This window comes from Neomonachus schauinslandi, chromosome 11, assembly GCF_002201575.2.
Source record: "Neomonachus schauinslandi chromosome 11, ASM220157v2, whole genome shotgun sequence".
NCBI lineage: Eukaryota > Metazoa > Chordata > Mammalia > Carnivora > Phocidae > Neomonachus > Neomonachus schauinslandi.
In genome coordinates, this window is record NC_058413.1 from 31,771,011 (window position 1) to 31,789,429 (window position 18,419).

General features: G+C 42.4%; 1 protein-coding gene across 2 annotated transcripts in view; it reads left to right on the forward strand.

Annotated features, from left to right (window-relative positions):
* The first annotated feature begins 6,703 nt into the window (after positions 1 to 6,703).
* LGR4 (leucine rich repeat containing G protein-coupled receptor 4) overlaps positions 6,704 to 18,419 on the forward strand; it is a 98,828-nt gene continuing 87,112 nt past the window's right edge. For both annotated transcript variants that reach the window (XM_021685331.2, XM_044919263.1), the window contains exon 1: positions 6,704 to 7,334. In XM_021685331.2, the coding sequence (XP_021541006.1) occupies positions 7,150 to 7,334 (185 nt within the window). In that variant the 5' untranslated portion in view covers positions 6,704 to 7,149. The remainder of the gene's footprint in view (positions 7,335 to 18,419) is intronic.

The window sequence follows — 18,419 nt, forward strand, 5'->3', positions numbered from 1 at the left end:
GAGCACAGCAGCAAAGACCCTAAGGCAGGCTTACTCAGGAGACAAGGGACTCTTCTGATGGTGATTTTCTCTTGAGGTCTCCCCACTGGTCTTGCCAAACCTTGATAGAACTGGACTTCTAAGACTCACCCAACCTCTTGTCCTTTCCTCTCTCCCAACCTAGAGTCAAACCTGTGTCTTGGTCTAATGGCTCTAAAAGGTCTCCCTCTGTCCAACCCCTCCCCATTTTTCCTCAGAAACATTTCCCCTAATGAATTTCTGGCATGAGCAATCCTATTATCAGTGTTTGCTTCTCAAAGGACCCAAACTTGCAAAATCTTCTAGCAGAAAGTCATAAATTTGGGTCGGAGACTACATCAGAGTCAGGAACTTTTAAATATTGAGAATCCAGGGCTCCATCCCAGGACTGTGACATCAGAATCAATGGAGGGGGGGGGGGTTTTAAACATCTTTCCCAGGTGATTTACATATAGATTGGCCTACATTAATCTAAACTCTACTCCCTGGCAGAGTAGATTCTGAGGAGTAAATACATGGTAAAAATTCCTTGAAAAAAAAACCAGAAAATATTGGAAATCTTTACAAGTTTGTGTTATTTTGAAATAAAAGGAGGAAGCTGGCAAAGTTATTATAATCTGTTTATCACCTCGGGGCGCCTGGCTGGCTCAGTAGGTAGAACATGTGACTCCTGATCACAGGGTCATGAGTTCGAGCCCCATGTTGGTGTAGAGCTCACTAAAAAAAAGATAAATATATATATATTTCTCTGTCACCTCAAGGTTCTCCATTCACTTTCATATTGAAATTTTTTTAACTTTCCTCATCACATTATATGAACTGAATCCATACATTTTAACACTAACACGAGGCAAAGAAGAGTTTAATAAATAGTACTAAGAGTTTGCCAACCAGACTCCAAGAATAGCATTTTTGGCATCATTCTAATGTCCAACACCATTGATCTAGTCTCCATAGTTTTCTTTGCTCAGGTTGATAGTTTGCCTATATTTCATAAAAACATTGTCTCTGATTTTTTCATTTCAAAAAAAGATTTTAAAAACATTTTCAAAAGTCCTAGGATTATTAAAGTTTTCATTGTGATTGCCACTCCTTATTTTGAAGAGAGTCGTGGTAACTACTGTCACTAGACAAAAAGAAAGGTTTTGAAATTACCCATGAGGTATTCAATAGTGTCCTTCTTGACACTGTATTAGGTGTCCAAGTCAGGAATAGAAAGAATCTACAGAATGTGACGTCTTCTCTCTCCATCTTCCCACAGCTTCTCTTTGAGTTTAAATTCTCTTACTGCCTTCTTTTCTAGATTCCTTTCCAAATATGTTCATGTAGACAAAGAAGAGCTTTCGGGATATTTCAGCCTCCAGGTAAGAACTACCCCAAGCGCTGGTCTTCTGTATGCACTTGTTTTGTGGGATGCTGACATTTTGCATGTAGTTCTTTGAAATCTTGTCTTTATGCTGTGGTCTTCCTAAAACGTTCAAACTTTTATTTGGAATTCCGAGAGAGTAAAAAGGAACCCAATTCTGTGACTGAATTTTGTGTTAGTACTTTGGTCCTAACAAATTCTCAGCATGACTAGGTGATAATCTTTCTAGATTTCTGTTCTGATTTTATTTTTTTTACCTTTACTGTTCTATCTGTTACAATGCCTGGCTTCTATAATGCTTATTTACCTGTGCCTAGTTCTGGTCCTCTCCAGTAGTTTATGCACTCGGGCCTTGGGTTCCACATGTGGTTCTGTCATTCAGAGATTGTTCTCTTGAATGTCATTCTTCTCTTGGGTTAGATTTGAAAAGGGAAAGATCAGGATAAGAAAATCGGATTTAGAAAGGATTAGGCATGAATAGGAAAATATTTCTGATATTTATCTAAATGTTTTAAAATTTGGGGTCAATATGGGTCTTCAGAACTACTGAAAAGGGTCTCTGACCCCAGGATGTCCAACCAGGTCAGGAAACTTAAGAACTCTTCAGTGATGTCTTGAAAAGAGCTGGTGTCAAGAATGGACTTCAGTGAGTCACACTAGAAGGTGCCAGTCCTCACTTCCCAAGATCTATCAGTTCTGCGCATGTGGTAGTAGAGGAAAATGGGCCCAGAAGCCCAAATCCAGCCACAGGACAACTTTTAATATGTCAACAATTTTACATTGTTATTTTGTGTGCTTCAAAGTGATTGTTTTCATTGTACATTATCCCTAAACAATAGGTCCTGTGCACAACAGGACCACTCTAGGGACATTGAGACACAGAAGAAAAGGACAAGTGGGTGAAAGCACCTATTTAAGACCATGATAGCATGACTGCAAGCCTCTGAAACAGTGTGGGAGCTCTGCCAGCCCTAAATGCAACTGTGGAGGACTCATAGCTTAGAAACAATAGCATCTCTCTTGAGGATTCAACTATTAGATACATACCAGATACCTGATGGGTGTGATATTCTTTCTTTATTCCCTGAATCTCTCATGTTTTGAAATGTTTATGTATGTATATGTACATATAGATACCCATTTATACGTATGTGTGTTTATATATATAAGCATACTAATATAAATATAAACACATTTTTTTTAAAGATTTTATTTATTTATTTGAGAGAGAGAGAATGAGAGAGAGCACATGAGAAGGGGGAGGGTCAGAGGGAGAAGCAGACTCCCCGCCGAGCAGGGAGCCCGATGCGGGACTCGATCCCGGGACTCCAGGATCATGACCTGAGCCGAAGGCAGTCGCCTAACCAACTGAGCCACCCAGGCGCCCTAAACACATATTTTTAATATACATATTCAGCTTCTAACTTTGAGTGGCAGGTTTGGCACCCATGCTTTTATAAAGTCAATAGCCACTTTTCATAGGTCATGGGATTGCCTCAGGTCAAAAATATTTGGGGTGATTTTTGGATGGAAAATAAGGTAAACCATGAGTGCCCAGGACTCTTTCTGGACCATTCATTCCAGAAAGAGGGGCATTTTTTTGCTTGCAATTGGCTCTTCTTAGTTCATTCTGCAATATAATCTTCAGCATGAGCTCACCACAGAGACCAGAAATTTGAAAGTGCTCTATCTCAACTTGTAAGAAAAGATGATCACCTTTGAGGTATGTCCCTATGAATTTCACATAATCCTGCAAATGGTTCTCAAAAATAATCAGACTTCAGTAAGGGATTAACACCTATAAAACAGGGCTGGGAAACTATGGCTCATGGGCCAGAACTAGTCCAACATCTAGTTTTGCCCAAAAAGTTTTACTGGAACACAGCCTCATCTATTTGTTTATGTATTATTTATGGTCGCTTTGATGCTACAATGGCAGAGTTGAATAGTTGTGACAGAGACCATATGGCTGACAAAGCCCAAAGTATTAGCTATCTGGCCCTAAACAATAAAAACAAATATGAACAACCCAATAGAAAACAAACAGGCAATGGAAATGAATAGGCAATGCAAATGCACAGAGGAGCACCCTGGAATGTCCAATAAATAGAGAAAAGATGCAGCTGTAAATCAGGGAAATTCAAATTTAAACTACACTGAGATTGCATTTCATATGCATCAGATTTATGAATATTTAAGTCTTGCAATATCAGGTGTTGGTAGAATATAGAGAAATGGGAATTTTTATTCTCTGCCGCGAGAAGCACAAGTAAGTACAATCACTTTTGAAAGCAATTTTACAACATCCAATAATGGTGAGTGCACATAATCCACTCCTAGACACACACACACACACACACATACACGTATATAAAGAAAACATGTTAGAGAAACTCTTGCATGCATGAACAAGGGGATTTGTACAAGAATATCCATGATACCATTGTTAGAAAAAATAGAAATAAGTTTAATATTAACAATAAAATGGATAAATACTGGGTACGTTCTTTAAATAGAATACTATATAATAATAAAGATGAATTTACAATGACCACATATTTCATGAACACAAATTTCATAAAGCTCACAGGTTGAGTGAAAAAAGCAATTTGCACAGGAGTACAGAATGATATTATTTATATTTGCAAAGCAAGGCTATATATTACTCAGAGATACACAGCATGAAAATACTGAAAATATGCATGGAAATTAATTATAAAATTTAGGAAAGGGCTGACTTCCCCAGTTGAAAAAGATTGTGGAGAGAGGTACAAAGGGAGCTTCAAATACATTTGTAACATTGTTTCTTTCTTTCTTTTTTTAAGATTGTATTTATTTATATAAAAAAGGCAGACACTTAACTGACTGAGTCACCCAGGCACCCCTCTGGGATAGAATCTTAAAAATTAATTTGTTTTGCTCTCTTAGGACATCTTATCCTAGAGGTGAAGACTAATTGGCCAATTTATCTATAATGTAAAGCACATATACTATAGGAACTATAAGAGATATTAACACTTTTACAGATACTACCTCTTTTCTTCCTTACCCAAGTCTGTTGCTCTTGAAATTGTGTCTTCTTGGACACACTGCAAATTGGAATCCTCCTTTCTTAGCTTCTTCACCTGATAGACAATAGGAATTTATCCTTCAATAAAATCTACATCTCTCCTTTCTCCAAAATCTGAATCTCTCCTTTCACCTAAGTTGCCAGCCCTAATATTTTATTCCTTGGAAGCAAAGGATAATGTGGTTTATGAACTCCCTATATCACTTTCATGTGATGTGTATCAAAATGCTGATTCCTGGGCTCTACCCGAGTCTATTAAATCACTTTGTGTTTTTAATCCAGCTTTGCATGCAATTCTTATGCTTACTGAAGTTTAAAAACCACTACTCTAGAAGAAAGGAAATGAGTTATTTGGGCAAAAAAAAAAAAATCAATCAGTATAATATATAATTCTCCTTTTAAAACAGCACAAGTGGCGCCTGCGTGGCTCAGTCGTTAGGCATCTGCCTCCGGCTCAGGTCATGATCCCAGGGTCCTGGGATCGAGCCCCACATCGGGCTCCCTGCTCGGCAGGAGGCCTGCTTCTCCCTCTCCCACTCCCCCTGCTTGTGTTCCCTCTCTCGTTGTGTCTCTCTCTGTCAAATAAATAAGATCTTCAAAAAATAAAAATAAAACAGCATAAGAAAGTGATACCTTGGCAGGAGAAATTCTGTCATCTTTCAGTGTTGTTATAAAAGAGTGGTCTTAAAAGAATCAGTTAAAGAAACCCAATTTACAGTTTTTCCTCACTTCACTTTCTCATGAGAGTTGCTAGAAAATAATGGAAATGATTTAGACAATGGACACCAATTTAGGGAAGGCTCCAAAGGCATGAGACAAGGAGCTGGGAGACCAGGAGTTGCTCTGTGATGATCTTGGGCAGCACACAATTCCAGGGGCTTCAGATTTCTCATCTATAAAACCAGAGGGTTGTCCATATAGCTTTGAGTTCTCTTTCAGATCCACAGTTAGAGGAAATAGGCCATTCTTAAAAACTTGAAGTCAAGGCATGTTTGTATTTATTGACTTTCTAGCATATAAATCAATTTACTGTATATTAGTCATGTGCCCAACTGGGCATTATTTTTAAAGATAAACTCTCAAATGCAAAGATGATGGCAATGTTTCATTTTAAACTTCTTAGGTCTGTATCAATTTATTTCCATTTTCCTTAATTTTACTAAGGTGACATGAGTGGAAACTTTATGACAGTGATATTTTTAACACTGTCTGCCTTAAAGTATTCATGAAAACTGTCTAATAATGATAGTAAAACAACCCAAAGGCATAGTGGAAAGTAAGAAAAGTAAGAAAAGAGGTGCCCATAAAGCAGTATTTGGTGTAAATAATGATTCTATGGGGTCTATTAAGCCACAGAAGTCCACAAGAGGAAGGACTGCCAAAGTTGCTGTTTGACTTCTCAGTGGTAGTTACCTAGCACTCAAATGTTCTCTTGTCTGGAGAAATTTTCCAATATTCAGAAACATCACCTCTCTTGCCCCTTACAAGATTCCCGTGTTTCAGGATTTTAAAGAACGTGAGAAAGCAGTCTGAATTGAGATCACCAAAGCTTGGTAATCATTGGTGGTTAACTGCTAAGACTTAGCTACCCAGTGCATATAAAAATAGGTGTAAAGATCTCAGATGCACTGAGAGGCTTGTGGGGGTACGCTGCTTTAATTCAGTATATAGCCAAAACCTAAATATTTATGTCAGATGAAGGGAGGCTTTCCCCCTCCTCCTCAAAATCTTTTTTCCATTTGCACAGCTGGCAAAGTCCTCACCCTTTGGAACAGTGGAGAGTCATTTGAAACTTAACTGAATGCTGGAGGCAAGTTCTACTTTTCAGGTCATCCAATTTAGGAGATCCAGTTTCTGCAGAGGGAAGAAGACGGGTGGGGGAGGGGGAAAACAAAACAAAACAAAACCAGACTCTTCTTCTTCTGAGACGTCCACCTTCCATCCACAGTCTGCCACGCAAATCGAGCCAAGTCGGGAATTTTGCCTTGAACCACCACCACCACCAGCACCACCACCACCTTGTCACTCACGCCCGATAAACACGCCCCTCTGGTCCTACTCTTGGCCAGTGGCGGCTCCCCTTCTTGCATAGTAATGAGCTCGAGACCTCCGCGGGCCAATGGCGCTCCAGGAGAAGGGTTAGTTTTGCATGTACCTAAGTGATTTGCATAACCCAGCGGCTGGGGGCTTGGGAACCCGAGCGTGCAACCCTAGAAGGGAAAAGGACGGGAGGAGATTGAGCTGCGGCGGCGAGAGAGCGAGCAGGAGCCTGGGTGTTTGTACGAGAGCCGGGCGGGGGCTGGGGCGAGGGGCCGGCATGGCTGAAGGCTGCGCTCCGCAACCTTGAAGAGAGGCTGCGGCGGGAGGCCGGGGACGGGGAGGCGGGTGCGATGGCAGAGCGCGGCTCCGGTAGCTGCGCACGGCCGGGCCGGCTGGCCTGAGCCGCCGGAGGAGCGGGGCTGCCTCTGCGCTTCCATGGAGCAGCGGGAAGGGCGAAACTCCGGAGCGCCGCGTCCCTGCACTGCTGCCGTGGACTGTTGAAGGGGCCGAGCCCGCGCGACCGCCGAGAGAGGAGAGCCCCCGCCCCAGCCCGCAGGCCGGCCGCCCCGGGGCGGCGGGGGGCGTCGGAGGGCAGCGGAGGCGCGCCGAGCGAGCGGCGCCGCGGGAGAGGCCGGCGCGGGAGGCGGCCGCAGCAATGCCGGGCCCGCTGGGGCTACTCTGCTTCCTCGCCCTGGGGCTGCGCGGCTCGGCCGAGCCCAGCGGCGCAGCGCCGCCTCTCTGCGCGGCGCCCTGCAGCTGCGACGGCGACCGTCGGGTGGACTGCTCCGGGAAGGGGCTGACTGCTGTGCCCGAGGGGCTCAGCGCCTTCACCCAAGCGCTGTGAGTACCGGGGTGAGGGCGCCGGCTGTGGGGGTGGGGGGACAAGGAGGGGGGGGGGGGGGGTAGAGCCGGTGGTCAATCCCACGCCCCCTACCAGTGTCCCGAGGAGCGGGCGCGGGTCACCTGTGCGTGGGGTGCTCGGCACCCACTCCCGCGCGGCGGGCTTTCCAGACTTTGCCAGTCCGGGTCCGAGCCGCGAGCAGCTTTTTTCCCCAGACTTTTGGGGCACAGTTAACCCTCCCACCCCCTGCAAGTGCATCTGGGGCCAAGCAGGAGGAAGGAATCTGGAAACGCTTGCCCCTGGCAGCCTTTTCAGGAGACCTTCCCTTCTCACGCGGGCCCCGGCTCAGCTGGCAAGAGCTTCATAATCCGTAGGCTGAGGGCGCCTAGAACTTGGCCTGGGTCTGCAGACCTAGGCACGTTTCGTGGGGAAACACCTGGAGCTTTCTGGATTCCAGCGTGTGGGGAGAAGAAACACCTGTGCCTCAGTCAGAGTGAATCCCCTTCCAGTTTGGCCTCATCCAGGTAGAGCGACCTGGCTCTTCGGTCCAGTTGCACTCTGGACTCACCGAGAAACGCCCAGGGTTCTGGAGCGCGCGGCGGAGCCGGGCAAAAACAAGACGGAAGGAGGGGGGAAATTGCAGGTTTCTTTTGGTGAAAAGACTCTTCTTACCCAAGTAGGCCTTTTAAAGCAGGAATGCTGACCTGAAGTACAGGATGTTGGAAGAAAATCAAAGTTCCAGAGCATATTCTCTGCCCAACCTTCTAGAATGGAGGGCAGCTATTTTCTGCTGTACCTTAATCCACAGAACTTTTGAGCTGCCTGGGGCTGGGCAAGTCACTCAGATGGTTCTGACTTCTGAAATCTCCCTCCTCAAAGGGAGACCTGAGGCTTTAGATATTCCCTTCAGAAAAGAAGAGGAATCTGACATAGGTGTTGTAGGTGGTATTGGCAAGTACGACCAATAAAGAATAGGGTAATTGAATGCAGGGCTTGGTGTATGCGCTTGTTCTTGCGTTGTGTGGCCAGTCGAGTGATTAAATCAAGAACAGTGAAAGAACTGTTGGCGAGAGGAAGGGATTCTGAGAGGTCCTTGGGTGAAGGGAATTTCCTTTTACCTTATAGCCAAGGAAGGGGACCTCTTAGAAATAAATAATTTTAAAGGAGTAACTGACCCTGTGAAGAAATCCTTTCTATGCAGGCCAGAGCATTGCTGTGTTTCCAGGTGGGTAGTGGGAGGTGTTCAGCTTGCTCTCTGCCAATGGGGTTTCATTGAGTATTGCAGCCTGTTGCCTTGGAATCTGTCTCATTCTTTGGCCTCCAGCTCCCCCTCCTTATTTTTCCTGTCTCACTTGTTAGTTATGTATTTGAAATAATTTTCCTCCAGCATAGTGAAATTTAACTTTTTTACTGAAAAAAATCATTTTGCAGTGAAGAGCAATTTGCCTGCAAAAAGGTACATTAAGTGGGCAGGTTTGAGTGGGAGTGAGGGAAAGAAGACTGGGTAGAGGAGATGGGGCTCTTTTTTTTCCTGTTCTTTTGAACTTTTGAGCTGCCTGGGGCTGGGCAAGCCAGTAGGAAATTCATGCAGGCGAGGTGCCTTTACCTGACACTTCTTAAGCCTCTCTATTCATAGGAAAGCATGTTTTTGCTGTTTTGACCAGTGGTAGAGACCTTGTTTAGTAGATTCCTCCAGTTTTGATGAGTAGACTTGTCCTATAAGGAAAAGGGCTATTTTACATTAGTACCTAAAACCACAAAGAAATATCACATTTTTATGTGAGCACGCTCCTGTCTGTAGAGCATTGTCCTTTAGAACTCACTGGAGGTAGTAAAATGCCATATTCTCAACTTGGAGCCATACAGAACTCACTGTTCGAGGCTTGGGAAACAAAAATCATTGGCAACTGTCCAGATTAGGTTGCCTAAACTAGCACCGTCGTGGCACTTTTGAGCTGCTGAGGTGAACAAATGTGTTACATTTTCCTTTTCCACTTGTGACCTGTAGCTAGAGTGATCGGACCTCCTGATAACTCCTTATTTCATCCCGGTCTCTTCATTTCATCCTCAAAAGTATATATTTATGTGACTACCCCACTTAAAGGGCATTTCAAGGACAGTGTGTTTGCATTTTGAGAAACCAGCTAGTTCAGTGAATCTCAAAAGCCATGTTGAGGATGGGCAGGTGCTGTGGGTTTGCACAGCCCAATTGATTTGGGATCACCTGGGATCTTTTTCCAAGTCCTTCTGATCTGCTGTCCCGTTACAGCTTTAGTGAGCCACAGTTACATACCGAGGGATTAGATCCATGGTCCCAAACTTTTGCTCACCTCTTCCGAATTTCTGGAGCACGTGTACCCATGTATATTACACAGAAAATTACAAACACAGATACAAGTTAAAAAGATGAGGCCGATTCATCAAAGTTCTTTTATTCTCACGGCTCAATGGTAGATGTGGTGTCTTCACCTCCACCAGGGATGTGTGCGTCCCACTTTGGAGACCCTGGGACTGACAAAGAGCAGAGATTTTATTTTACTCAACTTGGAGTACACAGATCTTGGTACACAGGAGGCACTTAAAAATGTTGCAGTGAAGAGAGAATAACTTACGGCCAACACCGAAGGCAGACTCGGGGCTTGGAATTCAGACATCATTCCCACACAGGATTGCCAAATTCAGCATTCTCAGCATTTAGTCTTTTGTCCAGATTTGAGAAAGCCCCAGAGAGAGGATACTGCTGCCTCTCCTTCAGGCTCGTTTAAACTTGTTCCGCCCAACAGTGCCTATTTCCTGCTGAAAGCTGCTTTATCCGAGTCTGGGGGCAGAGTCAGACGTAATCCTCCGTATTGTTGATGGGATTCCTGTGTTCACACTGTTTGCTGCACCTGTATTGGTTATTTATATTTTGCAAGAGCAGTTCTCAGTCCTGTGTCACAATACACTGGCTTGTCACAATTCACCCTGAGGTGTTCTAAAGGAAGTAATCTTACTGGTATTAAAATTCCAAAGTTTATTTTATCAAAGGGATTCAAGGTTATTCCTGTAGTAATGGTAATAGGTCACTCAATCACCTACACTCCCAGAGGCTTGAGAGAAAGAGATGAAGTCCCAGTGGTGCCGGGGAGAAGTTTGTGCACGTGTGTCCCCTGGTTTATGTGTTACTGCCTCAATGTTTGGGTGCCATAGACTCAGAGCACAGGTCTCCACATCCTAGATTATGTCTGATGACCAGTTTTAAGATTATACAGGCCGTTTCTGTGGCTTCATGGAGACACTGATGGGTCTGAGCCCTTGGTGGTAGTCCTTACCTTGCCACTAAGTAATTTTGTGGCCTTGGGCAAGTCATTCTCCTTTTTTTGAGGCGGGGTGGGGGGAGGGGGAAGGGTAACAATTTTCTCATCTGAAAAATGAAGTAGTTGGATTCACTAGATTATTTCTAAGGCTTGACTGTAGCTTCCAGAAGTTCTATGATTTTATAATTCTAACATAATTTTAGGATGGCAAGGTGACGATAATGTTACGATCCTCTCGTAAAAGATCCCAGGAGCAGCAGGATTTCGTTCTGGGTGAAGTTGCACAAGGCTCTTCGTTACCACTCACTTGGAGGAGGAGTTCTTTGTGTTTAGAAGTGTGTGTTAGGAAATTTGCCATGGAGACTTGTTGCAGAATGCATGACTAGCTAAGGCGCTTTGCTAGGGTAGAATAGCCCTGCTTGTTTCCTGTGGGTATGGCTTAACACTCGGCAAATAAAATCATTCTGTTTCAGTAATTTGGATACTGTACAAAAAGTTACTCAACGTCCTCACTTCCATATAATTAGTCATAATCTCTGCAACCTTCACGGTGTGGGTATCCTGTACATTGGTCAGGTTATAGCTTTCTATATAGAATTGATGGTTACCTGAGAGGCTTTGAAGTGTTTTCAAAAATAATCTATTGTTTTTTCTTCTTTTAGAAGCATCATCTCAGATTCTTCCTTAAGATGTATGTTTTATCACTACACCAAACACCTTTCTTCTTTTAATAGTATCATTTGAAAGTATTTTCTTCTGCTTTCTCCCATATCTCCTGTATTCTCCGGCGGGTAGTCATCAGTGGCTAAAGGTTTATACCTTTTTTGATGGTAGAGTTTCGTATCTCTTGATTTCTGCCTTAGGATCTATAAGTTTCAATGTTTAGTTTGTGTAGTGTGTCTTCCTAGAGATGCATTAATATCACATACAAGTGAACTTTGTGTTAAAAAAGGCCAGTATATGAATATCTTTGAGTTTAGATCCTTTCTTTTACAAACCAGCTAAACTACTGGGTTCTCTTCAAATACAAGAGAAGAAAGAGCATTCTGCTGGGAATATGGAGAGCTGGTTTCCAGACCTGTCAATAAATCACGCTAGTGACCTTGAGTGGGTGACATGCTTAACCCCTCAGGGCCTTGGTTTCTCCACCTATAATACAAGGAGGTAAACAACTCTTAACTGCCAAGAGTTTTCTTTCTCTTGAAATTTTTTTCTTTTAAATACATTTCTTGTATCCTCTCCATTGGTTTTCTAAATCATGGAATCTCTCACCCACCCAGGAAACTTCTCCAGTTGTCCAGCTCTACTGGAATATTTCCATTGAATGGGGAGCTCACTGCTCACAAGGAAACAATGTGCTGGGTGTGGTCTGAAGGATACTCAGGACTTGAACCCTCAGGACTTGAACCTGTAATTCTCTTATTCAGGGCTCCCTAAGGTTTTGCAGTAACCACTAATGTTTTATGATTTCCAGTCGAACTAAATGCTCGTGACAGTTATGGTATTGCAAGCATTTAATGTCCAGGCACTTGGCTCTTAACATTAGAATTGTAAGGTAACATTTGACAACTTAATCTCTTAGGGAAGATCAAAGTTTTGTACTGGGAGGTGGATCCAGGCAAGTTTAGGCATTTTCTTGGCCTCTCTCAGTCTATCTCTCAAATTCTTATTTTAGTCATCTTTATAATAGTGAAAGTACTGACAGCCTGCAAGTTTGGATTTTGGTTTCTGGTCTCCCTGTTTGTACCTATCCCTTCATTCCCAATTTTTTTCATCAATAAATGATGGATATTGGAGTAGATGATGGCAAATGTCTCTCACTGCTTTGAATTTCTCTGAACCTGTGTAAACTGTTAAGCAAGTAAAGTTCTCAGAATCCTTTAGTTATTCATTGAAATTTTTCCTAAGACTGTCTCTCACCGTTTCTCTATAAAAAAGATAAAAATTGGGGCGCCTGGGTGGCTCAGATGGTTTAGCGTCTGCCTTCGGCTCAGGTCATGATCTCAGGGTCCTGGGATCGAGTCCCGCATCGGGCTCCCTGCTCCTTGGGAGCCTGTTTCTCCCTCTGCCTTTCTCTCTCGCTCTGTCTCTCATGAATAAAAAAAAAAAAAAAGAAAAAAAAAAAAAAAAAAAAAGATAAAAATTTCCATAAAAGTACGATATTTGTTGGTACACTTGGGTTAAAAATTAAGCCCTGCCAGATGTGCCTTTCACTCTGAAAAATGTAACTAATATACCTCAGAGTGTTCTAGATAAGACAGCTTTATTCTTTTAATTTTTAAAGCTAGATCTCAAGGATTTGGCTTTAGAAAGGTGTTATCCAGCTTGCCTTTAACTGTCTTAGGCAGCCTTCAAGTTTCTGGCAATGCCAACAGCTTTTCTTGTATGTAAAAGAATATGGATAACTTTTTCCTTTTTTTCCCCCAACTTTGTTAAGTGAACTTTAGTTTTTTTTTTTTTTCAGAGCTTCATTAAGATGATAAAATGCTCTATTTTAAAGTTCTGCCAGGGAAGAAAAAAATGCTAGGGCATTTAGCAAATCATTACCCTTACACAAATGGCTAATTTGTCTGCCTTCCCAGGCATTTCTTTTGTGTTTAACTACTTGATGGTCAAACTGTAGGCCAGGTAGCACCTCAGTGGTCTAAAATTGGGTGAGTTCCAAATTGAGTTTAGAAATCAGTCTTAGCAAGAGACAGATCATGACTTTATAGTTCATATACATTTAATAACCTCAATTTCTAAAGACTGCAGCAAGTTTGTACTCAAATACCTGTTTTAAATGGCAAGATGAATTATGTAGTAGTATACTCTGGACTACCCCCCCACCCCCCGCCGAAAAGTATTTGTTCTTTTTTTTTAAATATTTATTTATTTGGGTGAGAGAATGAGAGAACACACAGAGGGGGAAGGAGAAGCAGACTTCCTCTGAGCAGGGAGCCCTATGCGGGGCTTGATCCCAGGACCCTGGGATCATGACCTAAGCCAAAGGCAAACACTTAACCCACTGAGCCACCCAGGTGCCCCCAAGTATTTGTTTTAGTGTATATGTATATATATATATATATATATATATACATATACACATATATAGTCTATATGTGTGTATATATATACATATATATACATATATAGTGTATATATGTGTATATATATGTGTATATATATATATATATATATGGCTGGCACTGTTTTTAGCAAGGTTCTTAAAGTGTAGTGAAATATGTTGTGTCATGTACAAGCAGTTAAAACTGAATGTTTGGGATGGTTGTTTTCAATCTCTAAAGCATTATATATTTTAATTGCCAAACAGTAGCCACGTTCTCCCCCTCTGCACTAAGTTGACAGCAAGATTTGGCATTGGGCATCTCTTTTTTTAGATGCAAGTGATTGAGGAACAGGAATGCCCTTCTAACAGTCCAGGTCCAAGAAGTGAACATCTTTAAAAAATATATTTTTCTGGTTTTCCCTAGCTTTTCTGTACTGAAAGACCTTATGGGGAAGGCATTGAATCACCCCCCCTGTGGCAACATGTTGGCCCATAAGAATGTAAGAATAGCCTTGTAAGGAAATGTAAACCATAGATATTTTGGGAGGCAGCTGGGCCATTTCGATTCCAGGCTGGTCTGATGTCTCTGCTAGTGAGAAACTTGTGGGGGGAAGCATATGTAATATATTTCAAGTTATTTAATGATGCTTTATCCTTCGTATTTAAGTATTTAAGTATTAAAAATCAAGAGAAAAGGTTATGTAAGCCCCTTTAGCTAGTTTTTTCTTTTCCTCTATTTTTACAATAGAATGTAGCCTTTTATTTTTTTAACGAAGTTTTAAATATAAAGTTGACCATTGAAAGAATGAAAATCTTAGCGCACCCTGACAACAAAATATTTTTGGTGCTTGAATCAGATTTCAGAACCTTATTCAGAAAATTCATAAGGTAAATTCTCCCCAGGACTGTACATTTTTAAGGCTCTTTTGGGGAAATTGTCCCTCCTAAGAAGAGTGACATAAATTTGGCTGAGAGATGGTACCTTTACCTTGGCGCTGTATTAGGGCAGGGCTGAGGAATGAGCCCATGTTGCTTCTGGTCTCACTTCTCCATTCGCCCTCAGGCTGTGAAGTTCTCACAGGTAGCTCCTAGTACAAACTGTAGGCAGTAACTTAGTACAAGTGGGTGACATCAAAACCTCCCTGAAGAACTTGATTAGAACTGTTTTCCTAGGAAGATAGGTAGATGTCCCAATTCTCACTCTTGTCATGGTTCTTGTTATTTTTAAAGATTTATTTTTTACTGGAGAGAGAGAGAACACTAGCAAGCAATGGAGGGGGGGAGGGCAGGGGGAGAGGGAGATAGAGAATCTCAAGCAGACACCCTGCTGAGCACAGAGCCCGATGGGGGGCTTGATCTCACAACCCTGCAATCATGACCTGAGCCAAAATCAAGAGTCTGTTGCTTAACCAACTGAGCCACTCAGGTGTCCCATGGTTCTTGTTCTAAAGGTGCAGGATAGGGGGTGTACTTCCAAGTTGGCAGGCTTTTCACTGAAACTCTAGGGATTGGGCTGTGTTGTTGATGAACTTCTGGGTTTTCCCCATGTTCCTAAGAGAAAATGCTAAGAGACCTTTGGAGAAACTACATGGATCATAGAAGAAGGGCTTGGCAGACCAGATTTTCCCGGGAGAGAGGAGACCCGTGGTTGCCGCGCTGTTCTAGATTGTCACCTTTCTTGTGTGGAAACCATTTCAGAGGGCTGCAGGAGAATTCTCCAGAGAAGATCACAAGCCCTTGAATACTTTAGACCTTAGGAACTCTGTTCTGAAGTCTACCAACTCTTGGGGTGCCTTTCTGGCCTAGTTGGTAGAGCACGTAGCCCTTGATCTCAGGGTTGTGGGTTCAAGCCCCATGTTGGGCATAGAGTTTGCTTTAAAAAAAAAGTCAGTAGACTTACTCTTTTTCAAGTTGGGGGGAGAGAAAAAGATGTCCACTAAACTTTAGGTTCCTTAATGTTCTTGAAGACTGTTCATATGCTCTCATGTTTTGGTACTCGATTCATCCAGTCTTTGCATTTTCCAAAGTGGTAATTGCCCTTTGGTCCTCTTCAGACTGTCCTTATCTCACATAAATTGAAGCATAGACAGAATTCTTATACAATATGATCAGAACTAAGGGAATATTAAGTGAACTTAATACACTTCAAATATTTTAGTATCATGTTTTAAAAATTACACGAGTTTACTGACATTTAGCAGTTTCTCCTAATCTCACTTTTCAAACTTTCTGTGCAACTTCTGCTAGTTCATCTCATTTGATTAGTTTTTTAATCTTAATATTTTCCTTTTTTTTGTAACAAAGGAAAATTTTCTCGTTGGCCTTCTGTTCTTTTCAAGGTCATTTTGAGTCCATGGTCATGTAATCCAGCTTTTTATGTCACTGTTCTTGAGTCTTCTTTTTATAGGCCTGTCTTTATGAGCAGGTCTTCAAAAATGGTTTTGTTTTTGAGAGTATGGCACGAAGAATCAAGACCCCTGAGTTCCCAAATCAGCGTGGGCATGTCACATAACCACTTTGAACATTGACTTTTCCATCTGCAAAAAGAGGTAACTTCACTTTGTCTCCAAGGGTCACACCTAGGAAACTTCAGTATGACCTGTTTGAGTGACGGCAAGGACCCGATTTGTTGTCATTTCTTCTGGGAGTGACTAAGCAGTTGCATGTGTGTATGTGAACCCTATTTCTCTGGTTCTTTGAATGTATACTAGGTCCAAAGCCTGTTGCAGACTTCACAGTGAGTCATTGTGCTAACAGGGAAAAGTCCACTTATACCTGGCAGATTTTTTTCATTCAGAAAACCATAAAGATCCAGGTGGAGAAAGAGTATATATACACTTTTATCAAGATACCTTCTCATAGGTGGTACTACTCCCCTTTTAATAGGAAAGCCCAATTTGGGGGGGAGGGGATTGGTTAGTTATAGTTTCCCCGGAGGAAAGAGCTCAGGGGACACCATGTTTGCTCCCCTGGGTCTCTGTGATTGGCACTGCTTTCCTGAGATGGGTGGTAAGTAGAAAGGTGCTATCCCAACAGGGGACACAGTGTATCTCCCCATAGCAAAAAGGCATGTGACCTTAGGCAGTGTCAGTGTGATCTTTAAAAATTTTTTATTTTATTTGGTGGGGAGGGGGGGCAGAGGAAGAAGGAGAGAGAATCCCAAGCAGACTCTGAGCTGAGCTCAACAAGGGGCTTGATCTCACGACCCAGAGATCACCACCTGAGCCGAAATCAAGAGTCTGACGCTCAACGATCAGAGGCACCCAGGCGCCCCGTCGGTGTGATCTTTAGATATGAATTTTCTACTTCCAGATTTCGGAACACTGGAGATTTTCATTAAGCCGTGCCTAACTCTTTGGGAAGCCTCATGCCAATGACTGCCTACTGTAGTTTCTCAGATCATTTTCCATTTTGGGGATGGATAAGATTTAGTCGGGATTGATAGTTTAGCTGCATTCTTGTTTCTTCCCATCGCTTTGTTTCTAGAAATAGTCAGATTATGAGAGAACTTTTTCTTTTAAGTACTTTAGAAGTGATATTTTATTGGATATTCGGATAACTGTCTTCTTTTTTTACGTTTGAGATTAATGCTCAAGTTTTGTGGATAAAGTCATTTTAGAACTAAAATCCATTCTTTAAGATCTTCTGTATTTCTAGAAAGTTACATGGCATTCTTGTTAAGCACAGTTGAATCGTTCTCAGAAACTTTAAACACTTTTCTGGGTTTTGATTCAAACATGATTTGAAAATGAATGATAAAGCCAGAACAGCAGCGAACATATGCAGCATTGCTCACAACCGATTTAGATTGGCTGAGTGTTTCAAATACAGTTGTGCATTTTCTACCCTGGGTCTCTTTCTTTAAAAAAAAAAAAAAAAAAATGTTTGAGATGTTTTTCCCATTACCATCTTGACATCTGCCTGGTTACACATGAATAGCTTGACCCAGTCCCTCAGCAGGGAGACTACCGTGGCCTTGCTTTCAATAGCCATGTCACTGACAAAGAAAACATATGGAATATTTCATTCCTGTCCTTTGCAAACAGTCTGGGGCTGTGAGGGCATGCAGCAGAAGGCTTCATACTTCATGGTAGGTTGGCAAGTTTGTGTGCTAACCGCAGGCTCTGCCACTCGCAATCAAACTGTACTTTCCAAAGCCCCATTACATTCTTGAAAAAGGAATGTTGTATTTTGGAGAAATCAATTTCTAATACCAGTTTGAATTAAGTTTGTATGACCTGCTTCCATGGTGGGTTTCTGACTTAATCATATATTTCACCAGCGGGAACTTGTGTGCACACACGTGTGCGTGTGTGTGTGTGTGTGTGTATGTGTGTATGCAGGGCATTTGGATGCTGTTCCCCCAGGTTTGATATGTGGTGTGTGTTTAATGGATACACAAGTTGGGAATGAGGATGCTTGATTCCCAATAGAACATGCCTCGAGGACTGTCTGCCTCCATGTTTATCATCTTGTCAGTTCAAGGCTAATTGATCATTCTCTACTAGCCAAATACTGCTGCATTGACCTTTAAAGGTTTCTGTTGCATAGGACCAGCCTTCTACTTGGGGACTCTGTTTCAGTTCAGCTAGCATTAACGGCTTTGCTTTGTGGCATCTGAACCCACAGTGTGGAGGCTGGTGAGCAGGTGTGGCAGGAGAGGCCAAGAACGTGAAAAAGAGGGGTAAGTCAATTGTTGTCTTTTTCAGGTCTTCGGTGTCAAAAGAATTTGCCCTTGG